Source organism: Nycticebus coucang, chromosome 7, assembly GCF_027406575.1.
Source record: "Nycticebus coucang isolate mNycCou1 chromosome 7, mNycCou1.pri, whole genome shotgun sequence".
NCBI lineage: Eukaryota > Metazoa > Chordata > Mammalia > Primates > Lorisidae > Nycticebus > Nycticebus coucang.
The window spans coordinates 47,653,658-47,669,997 of NC_069786.1; the positions used below are offsets into that span (position 1 = coordinate 47,653,658).

Consider the following 16,340-nt stretch of genomic DNA (forward strand, 5'->3'; position numbering starts at 1 on the left):
TGTTTAGTACCATTACTACTACATATTACTACCAGGTAACCAAAGGCAAGGTCAACTCTAAATAAAATTTTGCCATGTTCTCCTTGGAATTATTAACTAAGTTTATAGTCTTAAACATATCTAGAAACTACTATTAGAGAAGTAAAATAAACTTGAGCCATAGTACATAAAATATGTAACCACGTGCAGATGAGAAATAAACATTTTTCACTTAAGACATTTCAAAATTAAATATTTTGTGTTATTTCCAAATATGAACACTGTTACAATGAATAGCATACAATATTGTATTCTATATTCATAACTAGATTTTCTTCTATAAAGCTGAGAAGAATTATCCATTTACCAGAGATTTTTCTACCACAGAATTTTTTTTTTTTTTTGAGACAGTCTCACTATGTCACCCTCAGTAGAGTGCTGTGAAGTCACAGCTCACAGCAACCTCAAACTCTTGGGCTTAAGGAATTTTCTTGCCTCAGCCTGCCAAGTAACTACGGGCACCTGCCACAATGTTGGGCCATTTTTTGCTGTAGCTGTCACTGTTGTTTAGCAGGCCGGTGCTGGGTTTGAACCCGCCAGCCCTGGTGTATGTGGCTGCCACCGTAACTACTGTACTACAGGTGCTGAGCCTCCCAAAGAATTTTTTAAAAAGCATAAACATGTTTTATTTGCTTTACATTTCTTAGAGACTAAGACACAACAGCACACATCAAATGACTCCATTACAAAATTAACACCAATCGTGTGTGATTTTAAACTTTAAAGTCACGATACAAGAGAGTCAAACAGGAATAAGGATTTAAACATTTTGACTCAGTTAATTTGCTATTATTTGTAAATATGTCCTGTTTTAGACTACACATATTTCCAGCCAATGGTGGGCTTACAGAAAGACAAAAGACTTACTTCTTAAAAAGGATATACAGGTTTATAACAACACCTTCCATTAATACTTTTGATATTTTACTGTATTAGTCTGTTTTCCACCAAGGGATTTCTAACCTCCAAATGCAAACAAAAGGTAGAAGAAACTCCAGACATGAAACAGCTAAAATATTAAATAACATTAAAATAATCTCTCATATTCACTAAGTACCTTCTAATTCCAAGAGGTCCTGGGAGTCTGGTTTTGAATCTGCTGGATCTATACTCTGGAGTACCTGTAGGGCTCTGTCCATCTTTTCCTAGAAAAGTAATAGGGTACTTAAAAAAAATGACTTTAATGGAAAAAGTTGAAGAATAAAATAGAAAATATAAAAACTCAAGAGTTGTAACTTTAGTGAACATAAAATTACTCTTTCTAAGCATTCTCAAGGATAATACATTTTCAAAAGTCTTGATAGTTTAACTGTTAAGCAAAAGAAGGACTCTACCTCATCTATATAAACAGGCTCAGGCTCTGATTTCTTAATTTCCTCCACATCACCATCAATTACATTCAATTTGTCCACAGCTGCTATAGAAAAAAGTAAACTTTAAGTTCCTCAGCATTTACTTTGGTAATTTTAGTCATTTATAAGTGGCTTATGATTGTCCAGAAAAAAAAAAAAGTATGCCTTTTAAATAATCATCACATTTCATAATCAATATGTTATTACAAATGTTCATTCATTAACGTCACAAATATTTATGGCACTTACTACGTACCAGGCATCATTCTAGGCATTTATACATAAACCAATGAATGAAACAGACAAGAATTCCTACCTTCGTGCAATGTACATTCTAGTGGAATTAGCAAGAAATATGAATGAAATCTGTCACTACTGACATTTTCCTAAAAACTGAGTGTTACTACAGGGATGAATAAACACACAAGAAGAGATTATTAGCAATTTAGCTAATTTCATAGTTACAATTATGAGTTGCTTCTACATTCTTCCTTCTTGGTAAAAATAAAAAAAAAAAACTTAAAGCCAGACATGACGGCTCATGCCTGTAATCCTACCACTTTGAGAGGCGAAGGCAGGAGGACAGTTTGAGGTCCAGAATTCACAACCAGCCTGGGTAACATAGTAAGACCTCCACCCTATAAAAAAATCAGCTGGGCATGGTAGTGCATACCTGTAGTCCTAGCTATTTGGAAGACTAAGACAGGAAGCTTCCTTGAGCCCAGGAGTAAAAGGTTACAATGAGCTATAATTGTGCCACTGCACTCCAGCTTGGGAAACAGAGCAACACCTTGTCTCAAAAAAAGAAAAAAAAAAGAAAAAATTGTATTTCCTATATGAACAAAAAAATAAACCTCATTTTAACCTATCTTTGATGACAGTTAAAACATTAAACAAAAAAAGTCTTTCATAAAGAGAAATAGCTTACAAATATGCAAGTAACTTATAAATATACAAACCCAGAAAACTATTCAAATCTTTCCTGGAGTACTACACATACAAAGATAATATTATACTTGATGCACACAGCTTTAAGTTCTTTCTCCAGAAGTGATAAAGATTAGCATTCATATTATCCCTCCAGTGAGTCAGTTTTAAGTGCCTTCTAAGGTAAAACTGACTGGCTTTAGAATCCTGGCTCTATCACGTATTACTAGAAACATAATCCCTCAGTCCCAGTTTCCTTATCTATAAAACAGGTCGACAAAAGCACCTCTGTCACAGAATTATTGGAATTAAATAAAATAGTACAAAGAACTTAACACAATGCCTGACATATAATTAAAAAATCATTAACTAGGCTGGGCGTGGTGGCTCACGCCTATAATCCCAGCACTCTGGGAGACTGAGGATCGCAGGTGGATTGCCTGAGCTCACAGGTTCGAGATCAGCGTGAGCATAGAGAGACCCCATCTTTAAAAAAAAAAAAAGCTGGGTGTTCTGGTGGGGGCCTATAGTCCCAGCTACTCAGGAGGCTGAGGCAAGAGAATTGCTTGAGCCCAGGAGTTGGAGGTTGCTGTGAGCCATGATGCCACAGCACTCTACTGAGGGTGACAAAGTGAGACTATATCTCAAAGAAAAAATCAGTAACTACTTTATTTCTGATTATCATCATTAATTAGTATTATTATGAGCTACTCCTTTATGCTTAGATGCTCCCACATCTTTAGCTGCATAACAAATGGAATGTTTACTTTATTACTGTCTCAAGATTCCTATTTCAATTTGAGGAAAGGGAAAATTCAGGAGTGCTTCTAACCCATATGCATAATCATACTTGGCATTTACCATCCAGCCTCTCCCCACCTTCGCCACTGTGGTTCAGTGAAGAATAAAAACAATACTCTCTGTACAGAACAGATACAAAATACCTCTTACACTATACACTTTGATTTAAATATTTACATGCTCACAGATGATTTTATGCCTGATGTTTAACTATGTATGTTAACTCTCAGAGGATTTAAAATATAAAGAACTAGTTCTTCGGATTGACACGGGATAAATTATCCTGTCACTAGGTTCAAAAGTAGGCTAAATTGTAATGCCTATAAATACATGATTTAAACCAAAAGTTAAATACCAATCTACTTTACACTGGAAACTGAATCATAAAATTTAAGTGGAAAAAAAAAAGTCAATAGATTTAACCTTCTCCAAAATTTAACTTACCTGCCTCAGATTCTATGTTTAAATTAGTTGTTACAAAATTGGACGGGAAAAGTCCTATTCCTCTGTGATTTTCTCCTTTCCACCAATTGGCATCACTAAAAATATAGTGCAAAAGATATCATTTGTTCCTCCACATTTTAGTATGTCAGTATCAAGAAGAATTAAAACAGAAATATTTAGTCTGCTTTGAAAATATTAGGTTCATATAAGTCTTTTTTTCTTAAATTTAGTACAAGATAATACAAAGTACAAACAAAACATCCATACCCCCATATCTAAATTTAGATCCTATTAGCAATTGGTCATATTTGAGTCTAGGATTTAAAAAACAAAACAGATAACAGGGAAGTCCCCTGTACTAATGACCACAAGTCCCAACCCCACATCCATCTTACCATACCATCATAAAGCTAGTAGCCCTCCTGCCAGTCTGTTTTTCATTCTTTTATATATATCTATAGCCAATTCCACAAACTGCTAAACAGACATAAACGTTAATACTTACATCTTTTTAATTTTATATATTAAGTTTCAGATCTTATTTATCCCCTTTAAATTTAAGTTCCATTACACAAATATGCCACGTTTTATTTGTCCATTCCCGCACAGGTAGACATTTAGGTTGTTTCCAGTCTTTAACCACTGTAACAACTAAGGGTGATCATCCTAGACTTTAGGGCACATAAGCAATTTCTCTAGGTTTATTCAGACATGAACTTGCTAGGCCACAGGATATAAGCATTTTCATTTTACTAGATATTGCCAAACGGTTAGAGTAGTTGTAAAAATTCACCTTCCTCCTTTCCCCAGTAGCATATAAGAATGTTATCTTCCCCTAGATTTGGATAACTGTTCAAGCAAACACTTGCTGTCAGTCAGGAGGAAAATAACATTGTATTGTATTAATTTGCATTTCCCAAACATCCAAGTATTCTGTTGATATCTTTTGCCTGTTTTCCTTTTTCCCCTAGGTCATTTGTCTTTTTCATGGATCTGCAGAAGTTCTTTACATACTCTGGAGAGCAACTGTCTGAATTATACAAATACCTTCTTTCAGGACAGGGATGTTCAACCTGTAGTCTATACACGGATTATTTGAGGACTGTTTTGCTTATCTGTGGTGTAGGATATCGTAAGAAGTATGCACAGACCTTTTCTTCTGCTCATCAGCTTTCGACAGTGTTTATGTATTTCATGTGTGGCCTAAGACAACTCTTAATTCTTCTAATGTACAGCAGAAAAGAAAAAAGGTTGGACATTCCTGCAGGCTAGCACTGTCTCTTAGCATATATTCACAGTTTCCTTTATTTTAAAGTGGTTTTCTTCTCTCATATAACCAAATTTAGCAATCTTTTCTTTTATGGCTTATCCTTTTACCCTTCTCTACCCCTGAATTCCTAATCTATTCTCCTAATACTTGTACTCAGTTTTAATCCCTTTCCCATGTCTAGGTCTTTAACTCATCTAGAGTGATATTTTATTTTTATTTTTATTTATTATTTTTTTGAGACAGAGTCTCACTACGTTGCCCTTGGTAGAATGCCTTGACAAGTCACAGCTCATAGCAACCTCAAACTCTTGGGCTTAAGTGATTCTCTTGCCTCAGTAGCTGGGACTACAGGCGCCCGCCACAACGCCTGGCTATTTTTTTGTTGTTGTTGCTATAGTTGTCATTGTTGTTTGGCAGGCCCGGGCAGGGTTTGAACCCACCAGCTCCCATTTATGTCACTGGCGCCGTAGCTGTTAGTGCCAAGCCTGGAATAATATTTTATATACTGTGTGAAACTGCACCAAATTTTATTTGTGCCATAAGAAGAGCCATTCATCAAGCAAAACTTACTAAACATTCCATCATTTCTTCTACTATCTTATGATGTCCTATCTTTCAAACAGCAATCTGCTATCTGTTCAAGAGCCTATTTCTGGATTCCATTCTGTTGCTACAGCCTCTATATCTATTTACCACAACTTGTGAACATGCCGAGATACTTGGCGGGAAACGTGCCCTTTCCGTTACCCTTTCTCATTTATTGTACATCTTCACATTTCCATATTACAGTTAAAATGTTTCTCTAGTTTTCTGGGAAAGAAATGCTGTTCAAAATTTAATTGGAATTGTACTGAATTTATATGATAATACAGGAAAAATTAAATCTTTACAATATTAAGACTTTTTCAACATGAATATGACATCCCTATTCATATAACTACACAATATATAACAAACATTTATATTATTTTATGTCTTTCAAAGAATTTTATAATTTTCTCCATAAAGGCTTTAATTTATCTTTGTTAGGGTTATTTGTTTCTACATCATTTATATCATTTTTGTTACCATTACAAATGGTATTTTTCATCACATTTCCTTTTTCTTTTTTTGAGACAGAGTCTCACTGTGTTGCTCTTGGTAGAATGCTGTGGTGTCACAGCTCACAGCACCTCCGACTCTTGGGCTTAAGCGATTCTATTGTCTCAGCCTTCCAAGTAGCTGGAACTACAGGTGCCCCCCACAACACCTGGCTATTTTGTTGTTATTGTTGTCATTGTTGTTTGACAGGCCTGGGCTGGGTTCAAACCCGTCAGCCCCAATGAATATGGCTGGCATCCTAGTCCGCTGAGCTACAGGGGCCAAGGCTTCATCACATTTTCTAAATACTTATGATTAAAAGCACACCTCTTATTTTTGTATGTTGAACTTGTGACCAACAACTTTGATGAATTTTTACCAGTTTTAATAGTTTGTTCATTGGACTCTTGAACTGTTTCTATGGGCAATCACAATATCCTGAAATAATGATAATTTTGGCTATTCCTTTCCAAGTCTGACTTATTGAACAGGCATTCTTAAGAATGAGACTTAAGGATGAATTAAGTCCCATAATTCTGAAACATTTCATTTAAGGAGTACCACATGAAAGAGGTATATTTCATCCAAATTCTTAAAACCAGAAAATAAATGATATATTAAGATATCGCATCTGCTAATGCCTATGTAGGACAGGAAAAATTCACTTACACACTTTTTGTAAAAACTGAACTTTCTATTTTAAAAAGGAAAGCTGAACTTAGAACAATTTTTATATAAACCAGAGAACCCAAAACTGTGAAATGAATCCATGGATTTTATTTGAAACTATCAACACTTGTGTGTGTAGCCTTTCATAGTAGCCCTACTAACCCACAATAACTCCTCTCCCAAACACTACTGCAAACTCCTAGATGAAGAGTACAAGTTGGCAAAACAATTATATTGACAACTCCTTGCCAGCCCTAGTCTGGCTCTATGTTCTCTTCACTGTGGGTTTCTTCCATGGAATGTTGATAACACAAAATAGTGTTCAATTTTTAATTCCTATATTAAGATAATGAATGCTATAATTTTACACAAACCATTCTCCAATTAAGGAAATTTTTAAATGTGGCATTTATATTTAGAGCTTTTTATATTAAAAATGAATAAATTACCCCAAAATGAGTAATTTTTTTAAAAAACAAAAAATTATGCAAGTATAAGAGATATAAACTTTACTTTCAACAAATTCCTTACTCAGCTAACATTTATAAAAGCCAACCATAGAGAAAATATCTTCAGGCTAAGCATTGAAGTTACAAAGATAATTAAAACACTGTTTCTGCCCTCAACAAATTAAAAATCTAGTGCAAAGCAGGTACAGGGGCATATACCTGTAGTCTCAAGTGTTTACGAGGCTGAGACAGAGGGATTGCTTGAGCCCAGGAATTCAGAGCTGTAGCATAGTATGATTGAGCCTGTGAAAAGCCACTGTGCTATAGTCTAGGTAACACAGTGAGACCGTCACCCCTTAAAAAAAAAAATTTAGCAGTGGGGCGCCGACCCCATATACCAGAGGTAGTGGGTTCAAACCCAGCCCGGCCAAAAAAAGAAAAAAGCCAAAAAAATGCAAAAAAAAACACAAAACTATATATATATATAGCATTGTGTTTCACAACCTCCCCTACCAACTAAGAACCTTCCTTTACACCCTATGGAATTAGTTTTCTTCTTCACCCTTACTGCCACCTGGGAAGTGCTGCCCCTCTTCAGAATCAACTGATTTAAAAAGAGAGACACATATAAATAAGTAATAGTCAGCCCTCCATCTGGGTTCTACATCCACAGACTCAACAAAACCCAAATCAAAAAGTATTTAGGGTGGCGCCTGTGGCTCAGTGAGTAGGTATGATGGTAGAGTATCGTTGCATCATAGCTCACAGCAACCTTTAACACCTGGACTCAAACCCAGCCCCGGCCAAACTGCAACAAAAAAATAGCCGGGTGCTGTGGCGGGCGCCTGTAGTCCCAGCTACTCGGGAGGCTAAGGCAAGAGAATCACTTAAGCCCAGGAGCTGGAGGTTGCTGTGAGCTGTGTGATGCCACGGCACTCTACCAAGGGCCATAAAGTGAGACTCTGTCTCTACAAAAAAAAGAAAAAAAGTATTTGGATAGCTGGACATTGTGGTTGGTGCCTATAGTCCCAGCTACTCAGGAGGCTGAGGCAAGAGAATCACTGGAGCCCAAGAGTGTGAGGCTGCTGTGAGCTATGATGCTACAGCACTCTACCGGGGGAGAGACTGTCTTAAAAAATCAATAAATAGGCGGGCGCCCATAGCTCCCAGTGGTTAGGGAGCCAGCCACATGCTCCAAGGCTGGTGGGTTTGAACCCAGACCAGGCCTGCTAAACAAACAAACAAACAAAAAAACAAAAAAATAGCTGGGTGTTGTGGCAGGTGTCTACAGTCCCAAGTAGGCTGAAGCAAGAGAACAGCTTTAGCCCAAGAGTTTGAGGTTGCTATGACTCTGACGTCACGGCACTCTACCGAGAGTGACAAAGTAAGACTGTCTCAATAAAAAAATAAATAGATAAATATTTGAGAAAAATAAAAAACAATACAATAATAAATACACTTTTTTTTTTTAGACAGGCTCAAGCTTTCACCCTTGGTAGAGTATCGTGGCTTCATAGCTCACAGCAACCTTTAACACCTGGACTCAAGTGATCCTCTTGCCTCAGTTTTTCTATTTTAGTAGAGACAGGGGTTTCCCTTTTGCTCAGGCTGGTCTCAAACTTGTGAGCTCAAGCAATCCACCCGCCTCAGCCTCCCAGAGTGCTAGGATTACCAGCGTGAGCCACTGCACCTGGCCAATAAATATATAAATTTTTAAAAATACAGAAAACACCTCTTTATATAGCATTTACATTGTTAGGTATTATAAGTAATCAAGAGATGACTTAAAAGTGTACAGGGAGGTGTGTGTGGGTTATATGCAAATTCGACATGATTTTATATCAAGGATGAGCTCCATGGATTTTGGTATCCATGGGGGTCCTGGAACTAATCTTCAACGAAGATTGAGGCAAACTGGACTTATAATACAACAGGAGAAACTATTATGTATGTTTAGGGAGCTATAGCAGCACAGAGAAGGGAATTCCTAAATAACTCTACCGGGTTCTAAAAGCAAGCAGAGTTTAAAAGCTTCTCAGGCGGCGCCTGTGGCTAGTGAGTAGGGCGCCGGCCCCATATACCAAGGGTAGTGGGTTCAAACCCGGCCCCGGCCAAACTGCAACAAAAAAATAGCTGGGTGCTGTGGCGGGTGCCTATAGTCCCAGCTACTTGGGAGGCTGAGGCAAGAGAATCACCTAAGCCCAGGAGTTGGAGGTTACTGTGAGCTGCGACACCATAGTACTCTAATGAGGGGTGGTAAAGTGAGACTCTGTCTCTACCAAAAAAAAAAAAAAAAGCTTCTCAGAGGACATAAAATCTGACAGGGGTTTTGAAGGTTAAGCAGGCATTCCCCAGAAGAAAAAGAAATCAAAGCTGTGTAGAAATACAAATGACATTTTATCTCATGGTCATTATGGATAAGCAAGAAAATAAAGCACAAAGAAATAAAAAAAAATTGTATACCGAGATTAAAAAACAAGGTTATCCTACCAAGTGATAGGTCTTGAAATAAATGAAAACTTGCAGGCTAGGCTCAGTAACTGTAACTCAGCGGCTAGGGCGCCAGCCACATGCACCGGAGCTGGCAGGTTTGAATCCAGCCTGGACCCATCAAACAACAATGACAACTACAACCAAAAAATAGCTGGGCATTGTGGTGGGCACCTATGGTCCCAGCTGCTTAGGAGGCTGAGGCAGGAGAATCGCTTGAGCCCAGGAGTTTGAGGTTGCTGTAAGCTGTGATGCCACAGCACTCTACCAAGCGCGACACAGTGACACTGTCTCCAAAAAAAAAAAAAAAAAAACTTGGAGCCTGGCTCGACGCCTGTGGCTCAAGCGGCTAAGGCTCCAGCCATGTACACCTGAGCTGGCGGGTTCGAATCCAGCCCGGGCCCGCCAAACAACAATGACGGCTGCAACCAAAAAATAGCTGGGCGTTGTGGCGGGTGCCTGTGGTCCCAGCTACTTGGGAGGTGGAAACAGGAGACTGGCTTGAGCCCAGGAGTTTGAGGTTGCTGTGAGCTGTGATGCTACAGCACTCTACCCAGGGCAACAGCTTGAGGCTCTGTCTCAAAAAAAAAAAAAAAAAACTTGGAGCCTTTCCTTTAAGGGACTGACTTCTTATTAAAAAGTACTCATCAGATTTTTTGATAATGGTTGAAGGTATAAATGATGTCCTTTATGGATACAATATCATGTGAGAAAATTGCTATTTCTACCACAACCACACAAACAGTAAACCCTGAAAACTCAGTAATCTAATGGGGGTCTTTTCCTTAAAAACACCTGTTTTATTTTTTAATATGAGGAACCAACCTTTCTAAAGCCTGGACTCCTTATAAGTCTTCCTTGCAAGTGAAGTTCTTTTTTTTTCTGCAGCTTTTGGCCGGAGCTGAGTTTGAACCCGCCACCTCCGGTATATGGGGCTGGCACCCTACTCCTTCTGAGTCACAGGCGCCACCCTGAAGTTCTTTTTCTTGTCTAAATGCTTTTGCCTCCCTCGGCAGGGCTATCCAGGCAGAGAGAAGCAAATGCGTAACACTGCAGAGGTCTAATCAGACATGGCATTTTTAGAACTGTAAAAATTCTACTTGATTATTTGAAATGGTACATAGAGAACAAATAAGGAGTGGTAAGATAAAGCCAATTATGTAGAAGGTGAAAGGCTTCTTTTTTTTGTATATTTTGTTAATAACAAATGTGCATGCCTTTTCTATCAGCTCAGTGTTTATGAGATCCAAGAATGATGTATTTCAAGGGACTTAGAAAGTTTTGTATACAAAAATTTAAATTTAACTCTTTCAATTCCACAATAAAGAACAATGAATAGTCATTTTCTGGATCATCTGGATGATTTTTTTTTAACTTAAACTGCCATTTAACTTTATCACCGAAGTTTGGAGCATTTGTGCTTAAAATCCTGCTAGTGATCACCAATCACCTAGATTGACAACACTTTACCCCTCAGTGCTAAGAAGTAAATCTATAGGAACTCTAAGATTGGGGTGTCCTATCATCAAAATAATAGCAATCGACCTACATATTCCATCATATTCACAATGAATTCTTTTAGCAGTTACAAAAAAATTTTTTTTTTTTTGCAGTAAGAATTCTTAACTTATTTGATAAAAGTCTAAGTTATTTACTGAATTTTTGCCTTAAATGGACATCAGTGAAAAAGACATGGTACAGCACAATAACATAACCCCTTATGTGCTGTAGGCCAGTAGACTATAACAGGTATATACACACCACATGAACAGCAGTATCACACGATACTGTATGAAAGATTTAGAACAATGTCAAAAAAAAAAAAGAAAGAGGAAAATTGAGTTATCACAGAGCACAGGGTAGTATAAACCCGCTAAAGCACCTGTGCTATAAATCAGTACTACATTTACCTCATAAGCAGAAATTTATTTTAGAAGAAATTTTTTTTTTTGAGACAGAGTCTTACTATGTCACCCTCGGTAGAGTGCTGTAACATCACAGCTCACAGCAACCTCAAAGTCTCGGGCTTAAGCAATTCCATGCCTCAGCCTCCCGAGTAGCTGGGACTATAGGTGCCCGCCACAAAGCCTGGCTGTTTTTTGGTTGCAGTTGTCACTGTTATTTAGCAGGTTAGCAGGTCTGGGTGGGGCTTGAACCTGTAGCCTCAGTGTTATATGGTTGGTGCCCTTACTCACTGAGCTATGGGTGCCAAGTCTAGAAAATTTTGTTATATAAAAATAATGCCTATGGTTTGGCACAATGGTTCAGGCCTGTAATCATAACAGGCAGAAGGATCACTTGAAGTCAAGAGTTCTAGACCAGCCTAAGCAAGAGCAAGACCCCTGTCTTTACAAAAAGCAGAAAAAGTAGTTGGGTGTGGTGGCACACACCTATAGTTCCAGCTATTCAAGAGGCTAAGGCGGGGCTTGGCACCTGCGACTCAAGCAGCTAAGGCACCAGCCACATGCACCAGAGCTGGCAGGTTCGAATCCAGCCCAGCCCGCCAAACAACGACAGTTGCAACCAAAACATAGCAGGGTGTTATAGCGGGTGCCTGTGGTCCCAGCTGCATGGGAGGTGGAGGCAGGAGAATCGCTTGAGCCCAGGAGTTGGAAGTTGCTGTGAGCTGTGATGCCACAGCACTCTACCCAGGGTGACAGCTTGAGGCTCTGTCTCAAAAAAAAAAAAAAAAAAAAAAGAGGCTAAGGCAGGAGGAAAACTTGAGCCCAAGAGTTTGACACTGCAGTGAGCTATGATGACACCACCACACTCTAGCCTATGGACTAGAGCAGTGGTTCTCAACCTGTGGGTCGCGACCCCTTTGTAACAATGAAAATACTCTGCAGCATTAGGAAAGTTGAGAACCACTGGACTAGAGAATAAACCTAAGTACTTTTTTCTTTTTTTTTTACCTACTTTACACCCATATGCCTGACATTTCAAACTGTCAGGGTTCAGAGGCCACACTACCTCTCCACCTTTACAGATAGTTCCCACCTTAAGATAGTTGGACTAATAATCTCTGGATTTAAAACAGTGCAAAATCGGGCAGTGCCTGTGGCTCAGTGGGTAGGGCACTGGCTCAATATACCATAGGGTGGATGGTCCGAACCCTGCCCAGGCAAACTGCAACAAAAAATAGCCTCATGTTGCAGCGGGCGCCTGTGTCCCAGCTACTTGGGAGGCTGAGGCAAGAGAATCGCCTAAGCCCAGGAGTTGGAGGTTGCTGGGAGCTGTGACACAACGAGGGCGACAAAATGAGACTCTATCTCTTAAAAAAAAAAAAAAAAATGCAAAATCTATACACATTCAGTAGAATCCGTATTTCAGACAGCCATAAACCATTCTGTTTTTTTACTTTCAGTATTCAAAAAATCTTGTGAGCTATCCAACAGTTTATTATAAAATTGGCTCTTTGTTATAAGATTTTGCCCAACTTACGTTTGCTAATGTAAATGTTCTGAGCATGTTTCAGGTAGGCAAGTCTAAGCCACGATATTTGGCAAACTAGGTGTATTAAATTTATGCTCACTCACAATATCTCCAGCTTACAATCGGTTACAAGGGTATCCCAACGTTTTTTCTTCTCTGTCACAAACTGGAAGAAGAGTAGCTTTGGGCCACACATTAAATACACAAACACTTAACAGCTAATGAGCAAAAGAAAAGGTCCATGATATCCCACACCACAGACAAGCAAAATAGGCCTCAAATAATCAGCATTAGGCCCCCCAGGCCACAGGTTGGACACCCCTGGCAGAACATAACCCTATCTTAAGTTGAGAAGCATCTGTGTAATTTTAGTGATTCTCCTTCAGAGATCATGTGTTCCACTCCAAGTGATTATTTTTTCTTTAAATTTTTATTTTTAAGACTTTTTATTTTTTTGTTTGTTTTTTGCAGTTTTTGGCGGAGCTGGGTTTGAACCTGCCACCTCCAGCATATGGGGCTGGCGCCTACTCCTTTGAGCCACAGGTGCCGCCCTAAAAAAATTTTAAATTAAAAAATTTTCTAAGTGAATAGAGGACTATCTTAATTCTCTAAAAGACCTAACTTTTCCTAGCCTCAACTTCTCGCAAATTTTTTTCTTATCAAAATAAGTCAAGGTTCACCTTAAATGGAGCCCCCGAATAAGTCTTCTTTCCCAGACGCATGCACCAAGTGTGAGTCTGCACTTTTCTGGACCCCAACAGTACCCTTTATGGTGTTTGCCACATTCTACCTCCCATACAATTGTCTGCACAGTAATTTTAACTCCCTTACTTTTATGAAAACAGGACTTTATCCTCATTCATTTATAATAAATGGAGTCAATTACATAAAACTTTCTCAATTATTATTTACCACAGCAAAATAAAATCAATATGTATCTACCCTTTAATTAAAAATATACTAGACTAGCATGTCCTTACTAAGTTATTTATAATGGAGACGAAATACAGTTGTAACTTTCTTCATAGCAACAAGCTGTCTTGTCTCACTCTTCCTAAATATCATCAACTTATTTTAAAAGTAAAAGTACAGAACAGCATTAAGCTCAATATAGATTGATCTTTTTAAATTATAACTTTAAATAATACAGCAACTGGGAAGAGAGTACAGTAGTAGATTAAGAATTGGGTTGGGAGGCCTGGAGCTTGAGACCACCCTGGGCAACATTAAAAAAATTTTTTTTAATTAGGGAGGCATGATGGTGCCCACCTATAGGCCCAGCTACTTGGGTAGCTGAGGTAGGAAGACAGCTTGGGCCTAGGAGTTTGAAGCTATAATGAGCTACATGACAGACGAAGACCTGGTCTTCAAAAAAGAAGAATTAGGCTCGGCATCCATTTTTCAGTGGTTAGGGCTCCAGACACATGTACTGGGGCTGGTGGGTTCGAACTCAGCCTGGGCCTTCTAAACAAATAAACAAACAAAAGAATTGGGAAGAAGACAAGCATGGCTTTGGTTGCTTGAATCAAGGCACTTTAGTGATTTCTTCCTAAAGTTTTACTGTCATTTTGATTTACACAAACACCAAAATAAATTCAGATAACTGAATATTTATATGTTTCCCAATTATGATTATCAACATTATTTAATACATCTTCCATTCAAGATATAAAGAATACTTCACTATCAAATTCAGCAAAAGAAACATATTATCCAGTCTAACCTTTATTTCAGAAAATAATTAGATATGAAAAGATTCTATTATGATTTAAATGCACTAAAGGTTGAAGATACACTTTAAAACTTCAGAATACTCCATAAATAAAAATTTAAAACATACCTGTCATCCAAAACAATAATAATTTCACCATGTTTGAAGGTGAGTTCATTGTCCTCAACAGCTTCAAAATCGTATAAAGCTCTCACTTTCCGAGCAACCTTATTATTTAACTGAATTTCTGCAGATGGATATAAGGATTTTGTTTCTGTGTGCTGCTGTTTCTGCTCTTGCAGTGATAACTCAATAGCTAGTTTCAAAAATTAAAATGCAAAAAGAAGAAAGCCCAAATTAACTTTAATTTTTTAAAAAGTTTAAAAATAAATATTAGATGCAATACAAAAATAAGTCAAATGACTATTCTATTTGTCCAATTAACTGCTACACAAAGAACCATTATGGGGGCAGGGTGGGGCAAGGAATGACATTTTTTAAAATAAATTTTTGCTCATTCCTTACTATCACATTGTGTCATATACAACAGCTATTATTTTTATAGCAAACAGATTGTGACATTATAATATGGGTAGCTTTCCATATAGGAGAAGCCGTGAACACATTTCTGTGCTTGACTCATAACTTTGGCATTAAAGAAAAGGTGAAATGTAATCTCTCCAAAGGTAGGACATTAACTATATATTACTGAAAAGGATAATGATTTAAATTCATCTTATAGTAGTATGTCAACTGCTTTCCTAACCTTTTGGACCCTACTATTTTTTTTAGAGTTGAGATAAAACTAAAGGCATATCCAGTTTTTATCACTTTTATTTCAATAAAATGTTCTAGCAAGGATATTTTAAGCAACACTAAATTACATGTGCTTGATCATTTACCTTTAGCTATGTCTTCATCTTCTTTGTTTTTGTTCAGTGACGTACCATTCTTGGTAGCAGCTGAGGAAGTCTGTAAATGTGAGGGTAAAATGAACACAACTATCTTTCGAACAAAATACAAGCTCTATAATTACTTGCAGATGCTAATTCAAAAAAATACTGATAAAACCAAGTTACACTTAAAAGTTCTTTGTGATAATTTTAAGTAGCTGTTTTCAAATACTAAAATAAAACGTCAAAAATTTTCAAGAAAACATTATAAACTCACAAAGGGATCAAACTAGCTTAATTATCTGACCCAGAACTTGGCTACAGAAAGTACAGTAGAACCTCCAGAGTTGACCACCTCCCTACATTGGCCACTCAAGTTAACCTAATTTTCATAGACTAGACATGTACCACATGTACTCAATGGAAGTTCCTAATGTCGACCATCTTTACATGTTTCGGTCGCTGGGGTGGTCAATGTACAGAGGTTCCACTCTATTTTTTTTTTTTGTGGTTTTTGGCCGGGGCTGGGTTTGAACCCGCCATCTACGGCATATGGGACCAGCGCCCTACTCCTTGAGCCACAGGCGCCGCCCAGTTCTACTGTATTTACAGAATAAATAAATGATTTGGATCTCAACTGTCCAAAGTCAGTGACAGGAGTATAGCTACACGAGAAGTACCAGCAAGAGGTCATGATAATTACCGAAGAGGAAAAGAGGTAAGACACTGTGAATACAGGTGAAACCCTTTATTCATTGTGGTTGGATAGTGACGGCTTTTTAG

General features: G+C 37.9%; 1 protein-coding gene across 3 annotated transcripts in view; it reads right to left on the reverse strand.

Annotated features, from left to right (window-relative positions):
- STAM2 (signal transducing adaptor molecule 2) overlaps positions 1-16,340 on the reverse strand; it is a 44,474-nt gene that overhangs the window by 10,701 nt on the left and 17,433 nt on the right. For 2 of the 3 annotated variants that reach the window (XM_053597705.1, XM_053597707.1), the window contains exons 6-10: positions 15,567-15,636; positions 14,794-14,980; positions 3,564-3,658; positions 1,374-1,456; positions 1,097-1,184 (exon numbers count right to left, since the gene is read on the reverse strand). In XM_053597705.1, coding sequence (XP_053453680.1) covers positions 1,097-1,184; positions 1,374-1,456; positions 3,564-3,658; positions 14,794-14,980; positions 15,567-15,636 — 523 coding nt within the window. The remainder of the gene's footprint in view (positions 1-1,096; positions 1,185-1,373; positions 1,457-3,563; positions 3,659-14,793; positions 14,981-15,566; positions 15,637-16,340) is intronic. The other variant, XM_053597706.1, reaches the window with a different exon arrangement.